The sequence below is a fragment of the Mycetomoellerius zeteki genome, unplaced genomic scaffold, assembly GCF_001594055.1.
Source record: "Mycetomoellerius zeteki isolate Tzet28-1 unplaced genomic scaffold, Tzet1.0 scaffold156, whole genome shotgun sequence".
Taxonomy (NCBI): domain Eukaryota; kingdom Metazoa; phylum Arthropoda; class Insecta; order Hymenoptera; family Formicidae; genus Mycetomoellerius; species Mycetomoellerius zeteki.
The window spans coordinates 107,384-133,220 of NW_017256511.1; the positions used below are offsets into that span (position 1 = coordinate 107,384).

Consider the following 25,837-nt stretch of genomic DNA (forward strand, 5'->3'; position numbering starts at 1 on the left):
TATATATATATAAGCGTTATTTCTTACAGATATGCGACTTTTAAATACATATTCATAAAAATGATAATATATTATCAGCTGTTTTTAGACACATTTTCCATTAATAATTTAAATTATTTTTCAAGTTACTGACTTTGCAGCGAGGCTCCTCGTTGTGATCATGTTGGAGTAAGATATCGATGAGAAATCTTTTCACATTGTAAAAAATTCATATTGAAAGAAAAAATAACAAGACTCAATAAAATGAAATATACAATAAAATCGGCAAATAGGAGTATTACGACGCGATGTTTCGTACGCAAAGTTTTATATATAAAACATCCAATTTTATTTTTTTTTCTTAAATATAAAATATGTATGAAATTTATGTATGAGGTATTACACCGTATTCTTATTTGCTGACTTCATTGTAAATTTTATTTTTAAAATACATATAATTTCTCGTTTCTGATACTATAATCCAATATAATTGCAATGAACCAGGAGTCTTTAATAGAACAAAATTGCAATCGAATGCAATTATTATGACTTATACTGTAACGACTTATGACTGTAAGGTACATGAGAGGTAGCACGTTCGTAACATCCGTTACATTACAACATGTATACAATATATCGATGAGCTTATACTTTCCATATTATAGCTATTGCACAATACATACGCCATTTACCATGTAATAGTAGATAAGATATAATGCGAGGTGCGCAACTCTTTGTATTCCGCAGTTCATAATTTACAAAGCAGAATATTAGACTGTGAACGAAGTACCATAAAATTACAGTAAGCGTTTATCTTACGACCAGGCACACTTTATCACATTCGTGTAAATCCGATGCGATTGTAAGACAGAACTCGCATTCGTTATAATTTATAATACATTGACTAGAGATACATAAATTATCGGGGTGAAAATATATGAATATCAAAACAATAACACATTTTGTATGTCATTCATTTTTTTTTGATTACTGTTTTAGTTATTGAACAAGCTCATTGATATTTTACAGACATTAATTTGTTTATCGATTGCCTTGTAGTTTCTACGATAATTTTCAAAGAAGTTTTTTTAACTTAGGCATCCTCTTGGGACATTTCTCTACATGGATACTCCAGTGACGAGTTTGGCATCTTTCGTCGCAGTAGAAGGCTGTTTCGCAGCCTAGGCACTTGAACATGGATCCGGTGAGGCCACAATTAGAACACTCTAGATTACTCGTAGTTTCCAGAGTACGATTCACCTTACCCAGATGCGGCGTTTCGCAATTACGATTCTCTTTCCGCACGGGTTTCTTGTTGGCCAACGCGTTATTGGACGTGTTATTGGACGCTAATATCGTAGCGGATTTGTACGTCGATGTGGGCACTGAGGATGCTACCGTCGACTCCTGTGCGTTGTCATCATACATCGTTGTAGACGATTGAGAATAAGTATCATCTGTTTTCACGTAAGGTAATCTGTCCAGTATTAAATTTTGCAATTGACGGTAACCACCATTATTCAATCGCGAATCTACATTTACGCCACCGACTGATTGCACCTGTTCTTGTGGTAAACGTTCACGATTTGTCACTCTATTCGCCATCAGCTGTGAAGATTCGTTATCCATGACGCCCATTCCTCCAGATACCATTTCTGTGTCAGTTCTTCCATAAGATGGTAGCGTACCACGCTGTCGGCCGAAGGAAGCTGCCGCAACCACCGCAGCAGCTGCCGCTGCAGCAACAACATCCGGGATCATTCTATTCCTGCCGCATTGGCCATTGCTCGCGGGGCCATAGCTAGCCAAGGAAGTGCGTGCCAAAGATTGCTGCGCGGAGGCTAACGGTGGAGGTGGCGGCAACAGCAGGGATGGCAAACAAGTCGATGTGGTACCGTTTTGCGTAGCAGCCGTCGCCGTCCTCAGACGATCGTAGTCCAAGCCGGCAGCTGCCGGCTGATAGCCGCCCGCGGATAAAGTACCGGAATATTTAAGGAGATCCGCGGTAAAGTGACGAGACGCCGTATCCTGCAGATGAGTAGGATAACGCTTGTCGAGATGCTGCATCTGACGGAGTGAAGCTGCGTGCGAATCTTGCAAAGGACCTAACTGGTAGCCGCTTATCGGTGGTGCGGTAGCGTGCAGGCGTGAATGATAGGGATAATCGCCGTAAGGACATACCGCCGAGTGGTAGCCAAAAGCCGCACCGTAAGGATCGATCTGCAACGGTAAACTAGCTAAATAATTGAATGACGAGGTAACTACATATATTGTGAATTAGTTCTCTAAGCGATTGTGAAATAAAATCGATATATAGTAGATTTCGTTTATACATTGATTAATCCATTGATCTTGTTTCTCTTACCGCATAATTTGATGGGTAGAACTGGGTAACTGAGATAGGTGGACAGATGCCCGGTCTCACTGGAGGTATGACCGATGATGCGTACAATTGTTGCTGACGTTGCTGATGCTGTTGACGCTGCCACCTTTCCGTATTCCATTGCGGTGCTACGTTGACTATATTGTTTCGAGTCGCATTATTTGGTGCATTTGAGCGGATCTTTTGTGCCTCCAGTCCGGGAACCTGTTTTTGCGAAGGAACAGTAGAAAATTCGTTAATAGAAAATGATTCATCGAATGAACAATTGTTGGAGTGAAAATATAACTTACACGAGCGACCTCCGCCGTTGATGCGGTTGGTAAACTTATTCCAGATTGTAGTTTAGATTTCGATTTAGTAGCTTGTTTCTTCGACATTCGCGCTACCCAATTGCCTAGCGTAGGAAATTGCTCCGTCATGATACGCTTTCCGTCATTTCGCTGATTGGTATTCTCCTGAGTGGCTCTGTTGCAACTATTAGGCAAACTAATACATCGATTGCGTGAAAAAACACATGTTAAACATATATAAATCAAACTTAGAATTATATAACACATATATCATACTTACACGATACATTGTTGATTTGAGCTGCTAACAGTAGATCTAGATTGAGCAAAATTCAAGGGTATTGCTGGATTCAAAGCAGCAGATTGATTCATGCTTGATGTTACCTAAAATTACGCAAAATTACATTTTAACTATTAAAACTCGGATCAAAATTATTTTTTGTCTTTCACCAATAAAAAGAAATAAAATTAATACAAAATTGTTAATAATTAATAACAGCATGGCATAATACAGGCACAATTAAATTATTACGTATAATAATTTTTAGATTTAACAAGAAAAAATATAAAGTACGATGGCAATAAAGAAAATTAACTGGTAATAAATTAATATAGATCTTATAAATTTTGTATATTAATTGTATATTAATTGTTGTTTCACACAATTATATTTTCCATAGACATGTAGATAGTACATGCAATTTTATGGATTTCAATATTTTACGGCAATTTAATTGTGCGTTGTTACCATTATTAATCTATAATTTTTTATAGATTACCTTCTGCACGTCCCTTGAATTTTGGATGACGTCTGTAAAGACGACGTTCTCACGCGCGACGGACGAGCCGTAATAATTCGACTGTAATTGCAAGATGTTAGTCACATTGGCGGTAGGCACTTGTCTGACCATCTCTTTCTGTGCAGCTGTAACTGTACTCGAGACTACTTTATTCTTAACATTAATCCTTTCTTCTGAGTAAGTTCCATATTCCATCGTTTTCTTAGTATCCTCTACGATCGATGGACTAGACGATAAAGCTTCGTTCGATTTCTGTTTCAGCTCCTGTTTTTCGCAGGCGATTTGCTTGTTTTCGACGGTTTCCGAAACTTGTGTTACTTCGTCGAGATGTCCCTGAGCGACAGGTCTTTCTTTCGTGTCTCTCATTTCACTTTCATCTATTTCGAGGTCCATTGTTGGACTCAGCAAGCTGTCCGAAGGTATCATCGGTATCGTATGTCGATGTTCCTCAATGTCGCTAAACGATTTAGTGTCCTCCAGAATTTTCTCCTCGATTTCCGAATTCTTCATTTTCGACAAAGTTTCTTCTTCGTTCCACTCCGCCGTACTGTTTCTCGGATCTTCAAACTCGGACGATGAAACTGGAGATATAACTGGCGTTATGTCGTCGTATATTATCGTTTGATCCGTATCGTTCGCTTTGACTTCTTTCTCGATTGGCGAGCTCGGCGAGCTGTCGCCTTTATGCCAACTTTTGGTGACGACTAGATTTTGCTTCAGACATTCGAGAGCAGTTGGTTGGATTGCTATATAAACTCTGGGTAGTACCGGTGGACTATCCCTCACCGCATCGGGCGATTTAACTTTCTCGTAGTCGATAGGAGAACGCGGCGACAATTTCGGTGGTTCTGGTGAAGGAGACGGAGAAACGTTGCTTCTGGATATTCCATTCATCTTTTCAACATAAATATATTTATTATTTATGATATCATATGAAACAATCAACGAAATCGATTTTTTTATAACATGCATTTTCACCTATCGAATTACAATCCGAGGAAAGATCTTTTCAGCAAGAATATAAAGGAGGATGTTAAAAAGGGACCGATTTCTGTCTAAAAAGTGTAACTAAAAGGAATATTGTTTTTTAGATTTTGACCTCCTGTAATGTATGTGTGTGGATGCGACAAAATTATTAAAAAGTTTGTAATGTTTAAAGAATATCTCGACAATTGAGCACAAACATGGTATACCTATTTATCCAAATTTCAATAGTCTTGCTTAATTATCGAGGTATTTCCCAAGCGTCATGAACTTTTTAATAATTTTATTATCATATTGAAGAAATCAAAATCAACAAAAAACACTATTCTTTTCTTTACACTTTTTTGGGCAAAATCGGCCCCTTTTTAACATCCCCTTAATTTTATTCTGAGAAGAGCATTTTATTTTCAAAAATATAATAGTAATAAGGCTCAATAAATTCAAAAATTAAAAAAGGAATAGGGCTAGGAGCCAAAGATTAATCGTTATAAATTTAAATTAGTAAAATAAACATATCAGAATATAAAAACTTTAATGCCTATAAACAAATAAATAAAGACAAACGTTTCAATCCCTACTGGATCATTATCAATGTTGAAATAGAACAATACAATAATAAAATTAAAATTAAAAATTATACTTCGCTCTCCTCTCGTAGTATTAACATTTAATGTGAGAGGAGAACGAAGTATAATTTTTAATTTTAATTTTATTAGTTTGTCTTTATTTTTTTTATATTTTTTTTTTTATAGCCGGGCATTAAAGTTTTTATATTCTGATATGTTTATTTTACTAATTTTTAAATTTCATTTTCAATTTCTGTCATTCTATTTACCTGCTCGACGTCACTGTCAACAGCAGTTTTCTCAGCTAACGTGCGCTCGTTCAGCTCGTTTTCATAGTCAAGATCAACAACGATGTCGTCGGTCGTCGGCGGAATGGAGGCGGACAACTTGCACAGCAGCTTCGAGATATTCTCGATTTGCTTCTCGTAGCAATTCATCATCTGCCGCAGCCGGGTGTTGCGCTGCGGGCTCGTGTCGGCGGCATTATTGCACGCGGTCATCTCCCGCGAGAGCTCCAGTGCTTTCCCGCGAAGTTCCCGCAATTTCTGGCGCAACCGGTTGCGACGGTACTTGATCTTGTAACCGTCGCTCTTCGGCGAAGATCGCCGACTCTTGTCCCGCGTGTTGTCCGACGATTCGAGCTCGTTCTCCGAGGCTTCGCTGCTCCAGAAAGAGGTAGTGGAGTATCCGGACGGAGATTCCGGCCGTGGCGTGGCGCCGGTGACAATGCGATAGTTCTCGCTGCCCATCTCGGAATTCATCTCGACATTACGTCGATATTCGTTGATGATGCTCGCTGAGGATAAAAACAAATAAATAACGATGTAAAGAAACCTACATTTTTTGAGTGCGCTGAGTGAAATATTTTTTTATTAAATTGGGATGAAAAATTCACCAATTACTTCGTGGTAGAAGAATTTCTTTGTAAAAGAATTTCGATAAATAATTTAAATTAAATACTAGAAATTAAAATGCCTATACCGGTTGAAGCTAGATCTTTAATGCTTAAATATTCAAGTGCGCAGTTTTAAGGACTACAAATGATATATATGCAAGTACATATATAGTATATATATAATTCACATTGAATTATTTAAGCATTAAGCATTAAAAGATCTAGCTTCGACCGGTGTAAGCATTTTAATTTCTAGTATTGATTGTTCTCACATGTTATAGTCTAAAAATAAGATTGTTATTGTTTAAATTAAATATCGACAAATTTATATATTCCTGTTACTCCTTAGAAAGGAGTTAATTAAACATTGAATACATTAAATACCATACCTTCACGCGCAATCTTCTTCAATCTTAAAGGCGGCACGACTTTGTTGCAGATTTTCTTCTTTTCTGTCTCCGGCTCCGTCGTTGACACCTCCACTGGTGACGAGTATCTTTTGTCGGGTATCTTCGGACGAGAATCCCACAACCTCACTACTACATGTTGCTGCAATTTTCTTTCTTCTTTATCGGTCAAATTACCGGAATAATTTTTGGCGTACTCTTTTAAAATATTTTTAACGCGTTCGTCGCGTACATGGTCGATTTCGTGGGATTTTCTCCGCTTCTTCACATCCTTGGTAATTTCTTTCTCGTATTCCTTGTCCCGATTTTCGCTGTTTTTTCTTTTAACGCTGTTGACTTCTTTCGTAATCTATAACGTGCGAACCATTGCCAATATCAACAACGTCGTATAATTAAAACGGATTGTGCTGATAGTTAATTTTAATTTCCAATTTCGTTCCGTAGACAATGCTTGCTTTTGATTAGTCAAATTTAACTGTAGATTATGTGCAGAACAATAAAATTATAGCGACAAATCAATATTATTTCGCGCGTAAAACCATTGCACCCTCTAGTAATTCTTTAATCCACATAAATAATTTGATACATGTTGCATGTTTAAGAGCGATATTCGTAGTCCGTTCTTATTTCAAGATCGTTTTAAGTAATGTCTTAAGATACTAATACGACCTGATTAGTTCGTGACATCTTAAGACTGTATTTAAGACGGTTTTGAATATAAGAATCGACTATGAATACCGCCCTTAATCAAATACGAAAAAGTCTCGTGTTTGTTAAAAGTATAGTATACTCGAAAATAATCGTTTTCTTTTTGAAAGGGGAAAAGAGAATAAAAGATGCCAGTGCTACCTGCACGACATTAGTCATGTCTGGAAGAATGTAGTCCGAGCGATCGATGAAGTCGCTCGTAAGCATCATTCCGTTTCCGTTCCCATCCTGCTGCCCGAAAGGGAATTCGTTCAATTCGCTCGTCAAGGAGCTGCTCAGAGACGCGTTTGATTGTAACTCGACCACATCCAAGTTCGCGGATTTCGATAGCTTGAGAATTGGCGAACGTGTCTTCCGCAATGTTACTATCGATGCTGACCTCGTCGGTGTCGGCGGCGCTGGTCGAATCGGTAGGGAGCGATTAGGTTGCACGGGGATCACGCAAGGACCACGATCCCTCAAGGCGGTCGCCAAACTGCTGCCCGTACTACCGCGTTGCTGCAATCTGCTAGAACTGTCGGCTATCATGATGCGAGGTTCTGGAAAAGAGCGGAATTTATAGTTAGATATCTTTGACACGACAAAGGGACACCTACCCTAAAATGTTCGGAATCGCTTAAAAAGCAATTCTCATTTGATCACGTATTTTAATCAAGATACCATCAGTTTTTTTCTGTTACGCAAATCGATTAGTACAGTTCTAAAAATAGAAAACATCGTTCGAAATCTTTCTTGAAAATAGTCTTTTGTTTTAAATGTTAATTTTATTTTAATTTTACTTTCAAAAAAGCCACTCGTTTTAATAACATTAATGAAATTCAGCACACTATTTTTTAGAAGCTATTTCTAAACAAATAAAGTCTTAAATGAACATGATTTCGAACAATGTTTTGAAAGACTATTTAATCGAGACAACAAATGTAAATTGATTTGAATGAAATTTTCATTCATTTTTATTTAGTTTAATTTAGATTTTAGAGTATCATTAATTTAGTTTGTATATATATATAGAGTTAAAAATTTTAATTTTCAAGATAGATGTGCTTTTAAAAAATCCATAAAAAAAATTTTGATGTAAACTTTTAATACTAAAATATTTCTTCAGATTCCATATTCCTTGGAGAATGGCCGTGAATGAGAGGGAAGCACGAATTTCTCTTTATTCTTGCATGTAATCAAATGTTAAAAGCTGTACGTTGAAGAAATAATGAAGATTGGACCAGTTTATTCATACTTGTACTAATTGATTTTTCTGAAGATAATGATAAGGTAATTACATTCCATGCGGTTGTTTCTAAACGTAGCGTACATTGTGGCAATATATTATCTACACTTGAACATATACATATTCGATATCGCGGCTATAGATCGACGACGTTACTTAGGTAATATATCGCTGTTCATTATCACGTTCTCACCCGAGATTTCCAAGCTTTCTTCGACTTTGTTGAATCGTTTTAAGATTGTCTGTTTCCAGGTAGTTTGCTTAGACTCCTCGCTTGTTAGATCCACGAGAATTGGTGCTTTTTCATGCTCCGTCGAGGCGACTGTGCTCAATGTGAAGGCCGTCTCTACGTCGCCGATATCACTCTCATAATAATCCAGATGTTCCCCCAGTTCTTCGTCTTGATCGTTCATCAGGTCTACTTCAGTTTTGCATACCTTCGCAGCAGCGGCGACGCTATCCTGCTGCTGCAGTTGACACTTCACACAATCCTTGCACGTGGCGCACACAACGACCTCATCCTCTTCGAGTTCCATCGAGCTGGAAATCCGCGGACAAGCCGTCTTTTCTTCGTTACTACTATCACTGTTCTCGCAGAAGAGTTCGACGATATCGCAAGCGATCACGTTGGAATCGTTCTCATCGATAATTGCGGAACATTCACCGAATCGGGGCAAGCTCCTCTCGGTATCATTAGACGCGTCGCGTGTTTTGTCATGGGATATCGTGATCCTGGGCCAACTGGCTCTAGGTGCAAGCGTCTGATTGGAATTATCTTTCTTCCTCTTCCGCGGCTTTAGCGCGATGGTCAAGTGTTGATTATGCGATTGCATCCTTCTTATACGTTATGATCGAGTGACATGAGACTCAAGGACTTCTCCGAAAGTTCGATAAATGATGTTCGCCGGAACATTTCGTGTCCATTTAAAATTATTCAGATGAACGGCATTCTCCTCCCTAGCATTCGCAAGACACGCGCTGTAGTAATAATTGTAGTAATAATTGAAAGAGGGTGGGGGAGGGTTGAAGGGCAATTAAGTATTAAAGAGCCAACGGTATACTTTAGCAGTTTTGGTCGACGAAGTTGAACAAAGTCTCGCGATGCAAATAATATATATGGGGGAGCAAAGAGACGCTCGCGCTCGCGAAAGGGAAAGCAATAATTGCGAAGCTTCGTGCGCTACATGTCAACCGTTCTATATAGTGTTTTTTTTTCTTTTTTTGTCAGAAGTCTCCTATCGATTCTCATCGATCGTTTCTTGTACGCACCGTGCATCGAGTGTCTTTCACTCCACACTTATGGTAACAGAACACACGAAAAAGGGAGAAATTACGTTTCGCACGCGATGTACGCCTCCCTTGCCCTATCTTCTCTTTCTATTGTCCGGCGCAAAACGTGCATTTCTTTTTTTTTTTCTTGCACGGAAATTCACGGTCGCACCGAAGAAGTTGGAAGCGAACCCCTCGTAGCAATCGAAAATCGAAAAAAAAAAAAAAAGGTTTACTATAAAAACTTTCTTCGCTGCAACATGCACATGCATGTGCGTGAGATGTAATTACCGTACATTTAACTTAACATTGTGAATATAATTGTTGAATGATGCGATAATCAAACCGTTTAAGCGAAATTACCGGTAGTGCAGAGCCAGTACAAAAATAGAAACGAGCTCATAGTTTAGATTATGAAATTGATGGTATTTCGCACACATTTGTAAAACCTTCAACGATATATTTATTTTTATAGTTACTTAGTTATTACATTAGTTACAAAATGACTCGTAAGCGACTTTTCTCTATTTTTTTAATTAAATAATTTAAACTAAAAATAGAAATAAAAGCATGAGCAATATTCTTTTTAATTTTCATTATTTACTTCTAATTTAAGTTATATCCTGTACTATATATAATTAATTATGTTTATTAAATAACGTTTTTAATTTTATGATTTTATATGTGTATATAATATAATGAATATTATAACATGTTTTAAAGAATATTTCCTTTTTTCGCAAATGATGTTTTCCTTTATGTTCGTTTATACATATATATTTTTTATTTTTATGTCATTTCTTTCAGGTAAAAAAACACGATAGAACTTGTGTTAGAGAATTATAAAAAAATATTTAACGTTACCAGTCAAGAAACTTTGTTCCCATTTATTGAGGTCACGATCTCAATTTTGATAATGAAAAAAGTACGGATATGCAAATTACCTTTGCAAATTATCTTTGGCGACGTTAAATGAATATAGTACAATTAAATGAATATAGTACAAAATTATGACATGACGACATCAAAATCTACACAGATAAGATATACTATTACATTTAATTTACCGTTACTAAGATATGTTAAGATATGTGTATTATATGTCATAATTTTCATATCAGATCAAAAATATTATATACTTCTGTTGTATAACGACGAAGCTCACGAACGTAGGCTTACTTCTCGTTATCTTTCTATCGTTGCTTTCAATCGTTAGCATCTGTGAGTTAATGTATACTCCACACCGAATTACATCACCAATATCACTGCAGCAAGAATTATGTGTCAGCTACCCACTCATCGGAGACGTCACCGATCCTACGATAAGGTAAAGACCACACAACTTGCTTCTCTCTTTCTCTTTTATTTTTCTTTTTTCTCTTATAGACATTTATCTCTCCTTCGAGACGTAATATCGCGCCTTCTTTTTATTCTCCTCTCTTTTTTGATTCCAGTTTATACAAAAACTTGCACAAATTTTCACAATTTTTAGTGGTACCTCGCATCATCTAAAATCTATTCGGAACTTTTACAGCGATAATGAACCAGCTGAACTCGCTATTCTCTTGTTCAATGTCACACGGATCCGAGCCGCGCGGCGAACGTCATCCTACGCGCCTTAGAGACGACGTCCACAGTATACTTCCTCACGTGTGTCATACGAGCTGTAATGTAGACTGTCATGCAAAGAAGCGAGCCGGCCGGCGAAGCGATAGAGCAATGTATTTTTACCCCCTCTATTTAACACCACACGCGTGACGGCTGGCTCTCTTTCGGCAGCCCTTCGATGCGACATGCGTATTTCAATTGGTCGTTCAGGACGCGCATCCTCCGGCGCAGACGGAAGGACGATCGGAGAAGGGACACGCAAGTCGATCACGTTGATGTCTCCACACAACTACTTTTTTTTTTCTTCAGCTCCGTCGCACACCTACACTATACATTTCCGAGAAATTTATTCTTTGGAGATCAATCAAACCAAGAAAGTTTAGGAGTCCTCGAAACTTAATAAGGCATCCAATTCCGGAAGTCTTTTTTTCATGTCGCTGTGAAAACCATTACACAATACTCGATGCTTATTTTACTAACCATCGTAAAATATATTAGGTCGCATTACAGGCAACAAAGCTGCTAATGGTTTACTTATCTACAGTTTTTATGCGGTTGTACGGTCGTTCAAGGATTAACGATAAGTACGTGACGATAAAAACGCGGCCTGGTACCGCCATAAAACTTGATGGACGCCTTCTCTCCGTTTTGATTTATGTTTTTTATAAGTGTTGACGTAAATATAATTTTATATAGTCATCATTATCATCTTAAATCGTAAACTAGATTCTGGACATTGATCTTCGAAATAAAAAGAAGTAAATGGTATCAACGTCAAACGAACTATCCTTTTTATTAGATCTGTTTTTACAGGGCTTTGGCTAGATCGACGCAAGTGTGCATGAAACTCGTTCGCGACGTAACAACGGCATTCCAAGTTGGAGAACTCGTTCCGACGTCGTCGCTAAAGAAAAAAAGATGAGATAAAATAAAATTTCTACGGCTTTTTCTAAGTCGTGGCCGGCTCGGAAAACTTTTGAGCGCCTCGTCAATACAAAGGGGATGAATGCTTCATGCACCCCACGCTCATAATGTTAGCGTGACGCGTATAACCAGGCGGCAGAGCCCTTTCGCAGAGAGAAAAGAGGCTCTTTCATAATTTACCGGTCCACTTACAGGTATCTTCTTTGTAGTTCTGCGTTATATAAGCCCGCTTAGTTAGTGTACGTAGTGCAACCTTGTGCTACCCCACCTAGCTTCCGAGAGAGTGTCTGGCGTCGTTTCTTTGAGTGGTACTTTCTAGCGAGCATAATATAGTTTCCGAAGAGAGAAAAGGAGGATCCCCTTCGATCGCACGCTCGTCCCGAAGGATTACTTACGAAAATATCCAGCATTACGTCACGCTCCATATTGATGTCATTTTCAGGATAGAAACATACAAACGTATAATTAATTAGAAAAACGATGTCTAAATGTCGTGCCACGTCCAACGTTAATTAACCGATAATGAACAATGAGCGATGATAACGAAAAAGATATGGCAGCCGTTTTCTTTGTTGTGACAACGACATTATACACGTGCAGTGATGTGAACGATGAATGCTATGTCTATAGATAGATCTTTACAGCAAAACGTGTGCCTTCGCTGCGTCGGCAATATCTACGTCCGGGTATATAAGGGTCATCGACATATTCTCCTTTGCGAATATCGACGAAATCCGGACAAGATCGGCCGGCTCTCGAAGAAATCATCGGCTCGCTCTCTTCCTGGAAGCTCTACCGGTGATAATCTATCTGTGCTTATAAATGTATACGCTTATAGAAGCTATATCGATTGAAAAGTTTCGCGGACCTGACAAACCGCGCGATTTCGCGTTAATATCCTTCGAATTCTTGTCGAGCGGCGTAACATTAGAGAACAGAATAAAGACAGATAATAGGTATTTCCGTAATTTGAATTATATCGATCTGCTTACACGTAATTGCTTTTTTGATAAACAAGCTGAAAAATTAAGCGCCCGTTTCGGGAATGTGATATAACGGATGATCATTCATCGAGAATCAGATACTTTAATAAGAAAATTGTCGAGAAGATTTATTTTTAACTCGTCAAGGCTGAATTACATAAACCTATAGAATAATAGTGAATAATAATTATTGAATACATACATTCTAAATAAAAAAAAAGAGCACTCACTTGAAAGGTGGAATTTCAGAACGATCCGCTTTGCTTATCATTCCTTGATGATGATGACGATGATCAGACCATTATCCTTTGGAATCCTGCCAGGAGATCTGCACTATGTTCACGGAGGAAATCACGAAGGACTTATGATTATTCAGGCGTCATCAGCTTATCCGGATGACTTTCGCGTTTACTCGGACCGCACATCGAAAAATTCACTTCCAATTGAGCAAATGCGTCAAATCTTCCAATCACTGAAGTACTTTTTCCATCACTCAAAACTCAACTAATTATAATATTTACAAATTAAAATGACAAGGTTTGATATTTAATTTTCATTAATCTCCATTGATCCTTCATTTTAGCGTTTAACTCCGAAATGATATTCCTATTTGTAAACCAGGAGACGTAGTAGATTTATGTTATCGATAATCCATCACGTCGTACTTCGGACTGCCCCGTCTGTATAATCTGCTGTTTGTAATTTCATGTCCACGACGATGCGGCGACGTCGATGTATCGCGCGCAACGCGACGCGACAGACCGATGCGTCGGAGCCGGTGTGCAGCACGCGAATGTGATCGCCGCGTCGAGGTACAACATAGCAGCGCCACGTGGTACGCCGAGGTCGTTACCGTGGGGGCTGTCGTAGTTAGGACTCCCCCCGGATCAACGACGACGGTGAGGCGGGGGCGGCGACGACCTACACCCATCAATGCCAACGAATCCTCTTCGCGGACTACAGGACACTCGACTGTGACGTAATCTGCAAGATGTTGATCTAGAAATTATTAATTCGTTTAAATAGTTACATTTATATATTGTATCAAAGGCAAACAAATACTCTATGCAAGAGACAAATTGAAATGTACAGGATGATCCGAAATTCGAGGATTCGGAGTACAGAACATGATACTTTATGCTAAAATAAACAACTTTTTCCTTTAGCAAAATTGCGTCCGATAAATAACTTTTGCGCTTATGTGTTAACTTCGACCTACTCTCCTGTAAAAACTACTTATCGGACGCAATTTTGCTAAAGAAAAAAGTTGTTTTTTTTTTGTGATAAAACGAACAACTTTTTCCTGTAATAAAATTACATTCGACAAATAATTTTTGCATTTACTCGTATAACTTCAACGTGCTCTCCTGCAAAAATTACTTGTCGAACGCAATTTGGCTAAAGGAAAAAGTTGTTTGTTTTATCATAAAGTATCATGTTCTGTGCTCCGATTCCTCGAATTTCGAATCACCCTGTATAATGTGATACAGTCGAAAAAAAGTGAATATGTCTTGAAGTTGAAAAATGATAGCTCTAATGATTCTTTTTTGTGTAGATAATTGTCATAAAATTCATTTTATCGAAGCAGATATTAAATTGCTTTGATTGTTTAATTAACAAGCGATTATTAAAAAAATATAAAAAGAATGACTTTTACAATTATTAAGTTTCAAATTGTTCCATTAAGTAGAATATTGTGTTATTTATGAATATTTTTTACTTAGTATTTAATGTGAAGCGACTGTTAACATCAATCGTTTTTGTAGCAACTCGTTGACGGTCATTAAAGTTTAAAAAAGCGTAAGTTAAATATACTTAATATACTTAAATATGGTAAATTACTTATCATTGTAGTCGGTATACATTGGAACAATTGGAGCATAATACTTTATATTTCATAAAAAAAATTCTTTTTACAGGGAAGAACACACATTCCGTTGTCACAAGCATGAAGACTCCATACAATCTGATCCTTTCAAATTAGATTAACTGTTCTTCCTCTCTTGTCTCATCAAGGACTGAAACTTGGAGTTATATACGCAGCTTTAACTCACGGGCACATAAAGCACGTCCCTATACAACGATCGATTGTCTTTTGTCTCGAATTGTCTATTCAAAGACTCTAAATCTAATGCGTGTAGGTAAATTTGCGCGTCGTATCGTATTATACGAGCAAACAGAACATTGCAGAATAACTCAAGTCTAATAACTAATAATAGGAAATGGCATATCAACTTTGTGGATATAATAATTATTTGATCAATAGCGAAGGATAGAAGTTTCGTACAAATGGTTAATGCGTGGTCTACAATGGGCAGTAGTGGATTAAAGAGTAAGCGTAGAAATTATCCTCCTCACATTCGACTATGATTAGTTGATTTCTACGTCTACTTCTTAATCCACTACTGCTACTACCCATTGTAAACCATAAATTAACCATTTGCACGAAACTTCTATCCTTCGCTATTGATCAAATAATTATTATATCCACAAAGTTAATATGCCATTTCCTAGTTATTATAGACTCGAGTTATTCTGCAATGTTCTGTTTGCCCATATAATATGATGCGACGCGCAAATTTACCTACAGGAAGAAGAGAAAGAAGGACAAGAAATACAAGAAGAAAAAAAAGAAGTATAAGAAGATGATAATGACCAAGAGCAAAAAAAAGTGATGACTCATGTTGATGAGAAATAAATTACATGCGAAAAGAGAATATAGCTCTAAGCTATCTTGAGTATAAATTACGTTCTCATGGCAACTGATGGCGGGGAAGGTCAAGTGTAGGGGTGAGATCGTATACGCGAGGGCGACAGCAAACGGGGTTGCAATGTTGTATATACCGTGGTGCGACAATTTTTATTACGTAAACATTTTGATATTTACTTAACGGGCTACCTCGAAAATGTGGACTTACTGCAGACGTGTAGATATTACGCGGGGTACACACGTAGTCATTCTATCTTCCGGTAGCAATCATTCATCGATCGTTTGCATCAAAAAAAAAAAAAAAGCAGGCGCGTTTCAGATAGCGTGAACCTGTTTTTATCTGTCTTATCTGACTGCAGTGTATCGTCGTGGCCTCCGCTTAATTTCACTCACGCGATAGGCGTACGCATACGTATCGATAAATGTAATTTCAACGAACGTCGCTTACGAAGAAAAAGAGAGGGAGAGTTTCCCCTTTTTTTCTTCTCGTTTTTTTTGTTTGCCTCTCTCTCTTTCTCCTTCTCTCTTTCACGCAACCATTCTTATTTTATAAGATAGATAGAATAACGGTACTATATACTTTTTCGTGCAATTTATTATGTATTCCTAGCGATCGCGAGGGAGAGAATTCATGTAGGGTAAAATGGTACAATTTCGAACATGGTACTATTCTGAATGTAAAATTTGAATCCAAATTCAAGGGTCAGGCCTGTTAACCTTGAACCTCATATATTGTAGTGTGAAGGATTTTAAAGAGAACCAAACAGGAAAAAACCAAACTTAAACTCCGAAAATTAAATTCAAATCTTATTTCGTTTAGAATTGTATTTCGTTCAAAATTGTACCACTTTTGTATATTTCGACGACAAATTTTATTAATTTCTATCATTACTGAATATTCTATGCAGCATCATGTAACGTTAAAAGAACGTTGCTAAAATATTCCAATATTAAATGTTGAAATGTTAATGTTTTTTCAATATAGAATCTACATTTCATGATGTTGATACAACATTTGCTGGAATGTTGCATTTCAATATTTCTAAAAGATATTGATTCAACATTATAATGTGCTATATGGATATACGATTTTTTTAACTTTCTTTTCAGTGAGCTTTACTGTACCTCATCTGCAAGATTATGGCTCGTTATCGTTATCCGCTCGCAGTAAGCGCGAAACGTGATCCTGCAGGTAACATAATCGGCCACCTGTATTCCCATGCGGCGTTCATAATTCCTCCTATCGAACAAACAAAGGAACGGTTAGTGGTTACTCGTCAGCAAACAGTTAACGACGTTCGCTCGACGCGGTTGCCTGCGTTTGTATCAGGTTACTCCGGACCTTTTCTCATCTTTCGTCGTTGGTGTCAATAGTGCCGCACGGCACATTTCCAGACGAAAGCGATAGCGCGGCGTCCCAATGAAAGAACGCGATCCTGCACGCGAGATCCTGCGGCCGTTGTCTGGGTGACATTTCCTCCCCTAAGAAGGTATTCCCCGGTAATCCTGACACGTACATTATGTCAACCAAGACCGTGGTACGGAGGACGAAATCCAGCAATTTGGAGTATCGCGGAGATTCCAGATTTCCATCGGGTGTATATACGATCCATCTACCGTCGACGTGCGATCGTACACTCGGAAATAGGCCGATTCATCTGAAAAGAAGTAGCGCGTATGAAGGAAAAGAGGTAACGCAGTTAATTTACATCCCGTCCCCAAGAAAAAACGAACTGTGGATATGACTTAATTCCTCGTTCGTTACTCGGTCCTGGTGGAAAAATTTCACTGAAATTATTCCATATATTGGAACACTTTTCAGCAAAATTTTAGCATTTTAGAAAAATTTCAATTTAATTTCAGCGATTTGTAGCCGTGAAAAATTCATTTTTAGCAAAATTTCAGCAAAAATTTCAAAAAAGTTTCAACAAAATTTCAGAGAAATTTCAGAGTAATTTCAGTTCAGTTTCAACAATTTTTCAGTATGTTAGCTGAAAAATTCACTTTCAGTGAAATTTCAGCAAATTTTCAGCAATGTTCATTAAAATGCTCCAAAACATGGAATAATTTCAGCAAAATTTTTTCACCAGGGTACTGCTGTATTAAATAAAAAAATTTTTTTAATGTCTCACTCAAATTCATCTGTAAATTAAAACAGTTTTGTAAAATATTAATGGTAGATCGGGAAGATAAGGGATAAGAGCGGCACGAGGAAATATTTGATTCCTTCGAAGGAGCCTATGGTCTATCCGAAGATCATGACAAAGAAGGAATACGAAGACCTAAAGGAACGCAGCCGCATGATCACGAAGGAGGAGAGACAAACGGCCGCGGAAACTGTAGAGAAGGAGAGGGAGAGACTGATGAAAGAGAGCTTGGCACGGAAAGAGGCAATTCGCATTATGGACATGAAAAAGGGTCGTGAGAAGGATCCAAGAACGAGGGAGATCGAAGAAGAAGCGAGAAGGAGGACAATGCACATCCTTGAACGGGCGCACAACATGCGTCTAGAGCAAGAGGAGGAGATACAGAAGTGCAATCGTCTCATCCTGGAAACCAAATGCCGAGCTATCCGCGACGCTCAAGTAAACCATCGATTTTGTAACAGAATCCCACATATGACATAACATATTGGTAATGTCTAATTTTCATACATTTAGCTATCCATTTGCAGATCGCGGAAAAGAAATTGATGGAACAAGAGCTTCTCGAGGAGGAGAAACGGTTGAACGACATGATGGAAGAAGAGAGGAGATGGGCAATCAAGGAAGAGTCGCGAAAGGAACAAGAGGAGGAAGCCAAAAGGCTACGATTCGCCAAGATCTTGAAGGAGCAGATCATAGAGAACGAGGAACAACGGATTCTCCAGTTTGAGAGAAAGCAGGAGGAAAGCCGGCTCATTAATTTAAATAATATCGCGTGGCAGCAAGACGAGATCGAGAAGCTACGCAACAAGGAGGCTGAAAACGCTAAGGTGCGACAGGAACTTGCAGAAGGGAACGAACAATTGAAACACTTTAAGGCTATGGAAGAGGAAGAAAACAGAATTATAGACCTAAGGTGTTTTCCCAGGGCTTTTAAAAATCACGTATCAATTTTTTAAATTACCTTGAAACCATCTCTTTAATATTTCCTTAAAAAAATATGATTTTTATAAAATTAAAACTTTTTAGGATACAGAACTATCATCGACTAAAAGAGGAGAGAGAGGCTAAAAAATCGGAAGAAAGATTGAAAAAGGAGCGAGAGAAAACCAGAGTAGCGATGCGAACGGTGCAAGCGCACGAGCTTCAGGTATATTATATGTTGAACTTTAAAACTTCGCGATATAAGTATATATCTATTATGTAAGTTACACTATTATATAAGTTACACTAGATAGCAGTATATTATATAAGAAATTCTACAAAATATATTCTATAAACTAGAAGATAATGAATTTTCCCGCTAATGGAAATACAATAATTTGCGCGATATATCATATTGCATTACACGTATCGTTCCATATACTTCTATAATTACCTACATACATCCTTGCGTGTCTCAACTACCTGTTGTCGAGGGTCAATGAATCCACGAGCGCCACGTCAGGCCTCGCTATCTACAATATGTTCTCCTTTCGAAATTGCGCTTCGCGTTTTTTTATCGTGATTATTTCTGTTGAACAGGGAATTAAGTACCATACATCGCACCCCATAATGCTCTTTTTGCAATTAAAACTATTAACGTACATTGAACATAATAGATCAGTCCTGTTTTTCTGACGTCTGTTTTTAATGCGTAATATATCATGATTTATTTCAAAGAAACATTTAATGAGTAGTAAATAATAGAATAAGTTATTAAAATTAACTGCGGGCAAATCGCGACGATAAATTTGCAGGCGCAAATTGATGAAATCAACGCGGCTCGAGTTCAGGAAGAAGTAGAACGGGAATGGAGACAGAAAGAGAAAGAAGAAGCTTTAAAGAAATTGGAAGCTCAAAAAATTCTTCAGAAACAAAGAGAGGAACAAATAAATAATAAGCGAATAATGCAAGCCATTGAAATTGAACGGGAGAGGCAAGAATTTGAAAGGATTGTACGTGTACAAAAAGCAGCTTTTTGTAGAGAAAAGAAGGAACTCGAGCAAAAGCAGCAACAAGCTTTAATTCATCGCAGTGAAATATTAAAGCAGGTTTGTACTACAATATTTGCACATCTGAAAAAATATTGATATATTGGTATATATAAAAATATGTATACATATATTTTATATATATATATATATATATAACAATACCGATTATATTATTCTATTATTTCGCTTATGAATAGGTAAATGAAAAAGAACGAGAACGCATTGTTGAACGGCAAAAAATGTTCAAAGAAGGCCTGGCAATACGTGCTGAAACTGCAATGCGTAAGAAGAAATTACAAGATGCGATGGAACGAAAGTGCCAAGAAATGAGAGAAAACAAAGTTCCCGATATTTATATTAATGAAGTGAAACGAATGATTGAAACTATTCAATGAATTATTTCATCAAGCTGAGAATAAATATAACATTTATATCTAATATAAAAAAATGATAAATTACGTATAGCTTTGATTTCATTATACATATATATAAGAGATTATATATAATATATATAAAAAGATCTAGCATTTAGAACTTTTAATTTTAATATAGTTTTTTTTCTTATAATTACATTTGTACAATATATATATTATATATATTAGATTTTTTACATAGATATGTACAAGTTTATAGAAAATTTAATTCTGCAATCTTTCATTAAGTCTTTTCTTGTAACACATCACTTCCATATCATTAGAACGTTCGGATCGCGTTCGATAATATCTTCAATTTGCGCGGCAGACTGGCCCGTGCTACAGCATATTTCATCGAGGCTGTAAGTTCCTGTGAAATACTTATAAATTGGATTATTTTTTGCTTCTTCGCTGCAAGATGCACCAGGAAGAAGTACAGGGTACTGTAAGAGAAGATTCAATTAATGTACCATTATACACAGTATACTGCAATGTGAAAGCTACTCACATTGTATACCCTTCTAATAAGTCCCTCAATCAAACCAAATTGTACCAGTCTTCTTTCATTTATTCTGAGATTTTGTGGATTGAGACGTTGACATAAGTCTTTCATACTGACGCCGTAAGTCATACTTGAATACATACGGTATATATCTCTAAAATGTGCAGGTTGTCTAGCTATAAACAAAAACCATTTATAGCTTTTATTGCGATTTTAAAATAATAATCATAACGCGTTCGAAAAATCACTCACCTAGTTTAGAAGCGTATGCTATACATCTTTCCTGTAATTTTATATCATCCGGCAATTTTCGTAATTTTGGAGTCACTGCATAGACGTTACTGTATTGAAATATTGGGATCAGCGTTACAACCCCGTAATATCTGCAAGCAGAAAAGTGTCACGTATAATATAATCAATAAGGAAATGCTATTTCTCTTGTCAAATATTTCGTACACAAGATTTTGCACGCAGCTTTTGACTAAATTATTCTCTACGTCGGCCTCAGCCGCTATGCGTGCCACATGATTAAAGCCGTCGATATAAGGCAATACTTGTTGTGTGGTCAAATCCCATTGATCATTCTGGAATGTATCCCTGTCTTCCAAAAATATTGGTACTTGATGATCAAGAACTGGTTTTGGCTCAGGCGCCAACCTCACAACTTTCAAATGCGATGTCATTGTTCCTTCTAATAAAATATCACACGTGACATATCATGATAAGACATTTTAAATGCGTATGAAATTTACCAGTCAATGTACACATTTTGTGTAGATTCAAATCTTGCATGACTTGTGCGAGCATCTCTGCCAATCTAGTCTTGTCATCCGACGCAGATAAAAAACAATTCTCTACTTCCAGAGCCATCTGAGAATCACATGAAGATTAGATGTATAAATTGCTATATTTTCAGAATATTAAAGACATAGAAAAAATCCATAAAATTTTACCAAGAAATCCGACATCTTCTTAACCACTGGTTCATAATGAACAGTGCGCGCGTTTGCATCACAGACAAAACACAAGTTGAAGTAAAATGCATTTCTTGCGTATTTTTTATCGTCGATCTTCACGGGAAAACCTAAGATTTTATAGTCCTTCAATGTGCTAAAAGAAAAGAAAGTTCTTAAATAAAACAAAGAATTTGACCATCAGGTAACTTTTGCATTTTTACTTAAGCTTACATTGTAATAGTGCTTCTTTGTAATTGTGCCTTTGGTATAATGTAAACACTGACATTATCGAAAATATCCTTAGATATGTAATTATCAGGCACCTGTAAAATAATTTCCGTAAATTACAAATACAAACAGAATGTTTAATCATTTATATCTTCACAATACATGACCTAACCTGGCATGTAATTTTGGGTCCCGCTATATGGTGAAATTCGGCAAAAAATATGCATCTAATGGGATCCTCTTGTTCCTTGTCCTCAACATTTTCCAGCGAAGTAGATGCCATTCCGTCTCTTTGTCTCTTTATTGAGATTTGAAAACCTATTTAAAGAAAGAACTCATTCATCGGGCATCATTTAAAGTCAAATGCACTGCTGCCATCTAACCAATCTTAACACGTGTAAACGAACTAAAATTGAATCACAGCTGACAACACGTGTGTGCTAGAAATGCTGGAATTTTAAACACACCGAGGCATGTTTTTGGAAAGAATATTTCAAGTATATACGCATCTTCTTTTAATTTTGTAATTTTACAAAGATGAGTAAAAGGAAACTCGACGACGAGACAGACACCGCTTCGGCGGATGTTGAGGTCAAAAGGGTTCTGTCTCGTTTTAAATCGGATACTGGTGAAGTTCTGCCTGGTGGCCTATTGGATTTGCCAGTTGATATAACTGTGGATAAACTGCAAGCAATTTGCAATGCTCTGCTGCAGCAAGAAGAGCCGTTGCCCCTGGCATTTTATGTAAATAATGTAGAAGTCACAGATGTATTAGAGAAGTATGTTGGCAAAGATTTCAGTATCAGCGAAGACGTAGTGGAGATTGTATATCAACCACAAGCAGTATTTAAAGTCAGAGCTGTCACGAGATGCACCGGATCTTTAGAAGGTCACCAGCAATTCCATGTAGCACTCCATGTCCAATAAAACATTTTATAAACATAAAATATTTCATAAACATATTCTGCTGATACAGGTCACAAGGAAGCTGTTATATCCGTTGCGTTTTCACCAGATGGCAAACATCTAGCCAGCGGTTCCGGTGACACAACAGTCAGATTGTGGGATATCTATACGCAAACGCCGCATTATACATGTGAAGGTCATAGACACTGGGTCTTGTGCATTGCCTGGTCATCCTGTGGAACTAAGCTAGCATCTGCATGTAAAAATGGCTTGATTTATTTATGGGATCCCAACACTGGCAAACAAATGGGTAGAGATATAGAAAGTATATTTATCTAACTTTCTTTCTTCTCTGGCATGAACTTCTTTATATATTTGTCATATAGGAAAAGCCATGACAGGACACAGAATGTGGGTGACGTCTCTATCCTGGGAACCCTATCATAAGAATCCAGAGTGCATATATTTAGCGAGTTCATCTAAGGACTGCGACATACGAATTTGGGACACAAAACGAGCGCAAACCTGTCGGGTTTTGTCTGGACACACGAAAAGCGTGACCTGCGTTAAGTGGGGTGGGAGCGGTCTTATTTATTCTGCTTCTCAAGACAGGACTATCAAAGTGTGGAGAGCAGAGGACGTATGTATCGAGGATTTAAAATTATTAGCATCCAACTATATTTTTCAACCGATCAAATCAATTTCAGGGTGTATTGTGTAGAACCTTAGAAGGCCACGCTCATTGGGTAAACACTTTGGCCTTGAACGTCGATTATGTGCTTAGGACTGGTCCTGTTCAATTGGGATTGGCTGCAAACAAAATAGACAGTCCATTAGAATATGCGAAAAAGCAGTATGAAACTGTAGGTGAAGAGAAGCTTGTGTCTGGATCTGATGATTTTACATTGTTTCTATGGAAGCCAGAAAAAGAGAAGAAACCTATCGGTACATTCCATGATTTTAACATACAATTAAATCAATCAATTGTAAGAAATATATTGCGAAAATATTTTTTAGCAAGAATGACGGGCCACCAGCAACTTATCAACGACGTTAAATTCTCACCGGATGGTCGTCTAATTGCGTCAGCATCCTTCGATAAGTCCATTAAACTATGGGAATCTAATACCGGCACATATATCTCTTCGCTAAGAGGTCACGTTCAAGCGGTTTATTCGATAGCCTGGAGCGCTGACTCTCGTCTGTTGGTCAGCGGCAGCGCGGATTCAACTTTAAAGGGTAAATACACTGTGTCAGACAGTACGAAGACTTAGCAATTTAGTACCTTAGATAGTTGGAAGTAACATAATCCTTTCTATAGTTTGGAGCATAAAAACTAAAAAATTAAGCCAAGATTTACCTGGTCACGCTGATGAAGTTTATGCAGTCGACTGGTCACCCGATGGTCTACGAGTCGCTTCAGGTGGAAAAGACAAAGTTTTACGACTATGGCAAAATTGAATTAAATATATAATTCAAGTAAATAAATTTATAAAGAAAATTAAGTATGTCTTCATCACTTATTTTTTAAATAAATTATTAGTATATATATATCTCTCTCAATTAATAGTATAATTAAGCCTAGATTAAAAATTATATATTTTTTATAAAGATTAGCCCTGCATGATACAAATACAATTAAATTAACAGTTAATTTATTAAAGACATGGATTAATCTTAATAGAGAATACAATTAAAACTATTGATTTCTTGATTAGACATCAAATGTGTTAGCATACTTAAAGGAATGATTGTAGGGAGTATATGAACTCTGTAAAAGTAATAAATCAAATAAAGTTTGGTTTTAAGATATAAGGATAAGATTCGGTTATATAAAAATTCAAGGAAAGTTATATAAAGTGTAATTTGTTATATAATTCATTAATAATTACAGAAAGGCAATACATAAAACTTCAAATTTAATGCAGATTATTATAATACAATATTAAATCTTATGTGTTAATATCTGAACTACAAAAAAACGTTCAGAAAATTAAGAAGATTAAAAACACCATGACTGATATCTTAGATTTACAAGGAAAGTTTGACAACTGTCCGGAATCGATTTGATTCTCCATGAAATATGTTGTTAAACACGAAAATCTAAGAGACGCGTATTTTTTTATATGTGCCCTAACTCATGTTTAAGGGGTGAAACATCTCTTTGAAAAAAAAAAAATTGTATTTTTCTTTCGAGGCAAATATCATCGGAAGTATAAAAGATAGAAAAAAATTTTTTAAATAAAAGTACGGTTTCAAGAGTATCCTGGTGAAATCTTTGTGAAACCCTGGTGGAAAATCTTTAAAAATAATTGAAATACTCTGATAAGTCTCTGAAATTATACTGAAAATTTCTCTGAAAAACTCTGCAACGTGTTCGAAATTCTGGACATTTTCAAACAAATTTTTGGACTTTCAGAAAAATTTTCAGAGAAATTCAGAAAAATTTTTTTCACCAGGGTTCTTCAATATTGTGAAGAAAAAAAATTTTTTAAGTTTTTTTGTTTAACAATTGTTACAGTGAAAGACAAAGTTAATTAACATAATAAATATAAAATTATATCAGCGCAGCATGTTCGTCGTTTAAATTTGTTTTATTCAAACGGAAGTGTTTTAAGTATTCTGTTTCTAATGATATAAATCTTATTTACCTTGTGACACGAATTAGCGAAATATTATAGAAATGCAGTTTTTTGCAATAATTAACCGAAAATCAATATGTTAAAAAACAATTAAAATATATATTTCATGTATACAAAAAATATACACGTTCGATGTCTTATACTATTTTAAGAAATCATTGAAAGTTGACGATGACACAATTATCTGACATCATAATATAGCAGAGTCATGTAAACATATTTTAAGATTATATAAATTAGTTAATAAACAGAAATAAATCTCAATATATACAGGAGCATGTCGATGTATTGGAATATCTTTTAATTAAGGGATGCTCCAATCAGGTGATCAAGTTCCGG

General features: G+C 36.7%; 4 protein-coding genes across 5 annotated transcripts; 2 read left to right on the top strand and 2 right to left on the bottom strand.

Annotated features, from left to right (window-relative positions):
• Positions 1–390: 390 nt before the first annotated feature.
• Positions 391–9,949, bottom strand: LOC108720939 (uncharacterized). The gene is made up of 9 exons (XM_018445219.1): positions 8,431–9,949; positions 7,154–7,551; positions 6,287–6,653; positions 5,272–5,798; positions 3,432–4,346; positions 2,933–3,036; positions 2,653–2,848; positions 2,345–2,566; positions 391–2,199 (listed from the first exon to the last, which is right to left on the bottom strand). Exons 1-9 carry the CDS (start codon positions 9,068–9,070, stop codon positions 1,054–1,056), a joined length of 4,515 nt encoding a protein of 1,504 aa, XP_018300721.1. The 5' UTR covers positions 9,071–9,949; the 3' UTR covers positions 391–1,053.
• Positions 9,950–15,567: 5,618 nt separating this feature from the next.
• On the top strand, positions 15,568–20,260 carry LOC108720891 (cilia- and flagella-associated protein 45). Its single transcript, XM_018445159.1, has 7 exons — positions 15,568–15,869; positions 16,842–17,422; positions 17,912–18,316; positions 18,406–18,791; positions 18,905–19,025; positions 19,615–19,908; positions 20,049–20,260. The coding sequence occupies exons 2-7, from the start codon at positions 17,252–17,254 to the stop codon at positions 20,244–20,246; spliced, it is 1,575 nt and encodes a 524-aa protein (XP_018300661.1). The 5' UTR covers positions 15,568–15,869; positions 16,842–17,251; the 3' UTR covers positions 20,247–20,260.
• Positions 20,261–20,508: 248 nt separating this feature from the next.
• On the bottom strand, positions 20,509–24,286 carry Nprl2 (Nitrogen permease regulator-like 2). 2 transcript variants are annotated; one of them, XM_018445196.1, is made up of 9 exons: positions 24,217–24,286; positions 22,123–22,268; positions 21,954–22,045; positions 21,720–21,876; positions 21,519–21,636; positions 21,223–21,457; positions 21,019–21,149; positions 20,773–20,942; positions 20,509–20,707 (listed from the first exon to the last, which is right to left on the bottom strand). In XM_018445196.1, the coding sequence occupies exons 2-9, from the start codon at positions 22,231–22,233 to the stop codon at positions 20,531–20,533; spliced, it is 1,191 nt and encodes a 396-aa protein (XP_018300698.1). In that variant the 5' UTR covers positions 22,234–22,268; positions 24,217–24,286; the 3' UTR covers positions 20,509–20,530. The 2 variants fall into 2 exon arrangements, with proteins under 2 accessions (XP_018300698.1, XP_018300699.1); XM_018445197.1 differs by lacking the exon at positions 24,217–24,286 and having other exon boundaries at positions 21,720–21,850; positions 22,123–22,204.
• Nle (notchless) lies at positions 22,229–24,317 on the top strand. The gene is made up of 6 exons (XM_018445192.1): positions 22,229–22,839; positions 22,927–23,166; positions 23,243–23,496; positions 23,564–23,801; positions 23,874–24,095; positions 24,178–24,317. Exons 1-6 carry the CDS (start codon positions 22,488–22,490, stop codon positions 24,315–24,317), a joined length of 1,446 nt encoding a protein of 481 aa, XP_018300694.1. The 5' UTR covers positions 22,229–22,487.
• The last annotated feature ends 1,520 nt before the right edge of the window (positions 24,318–25,837 follow it).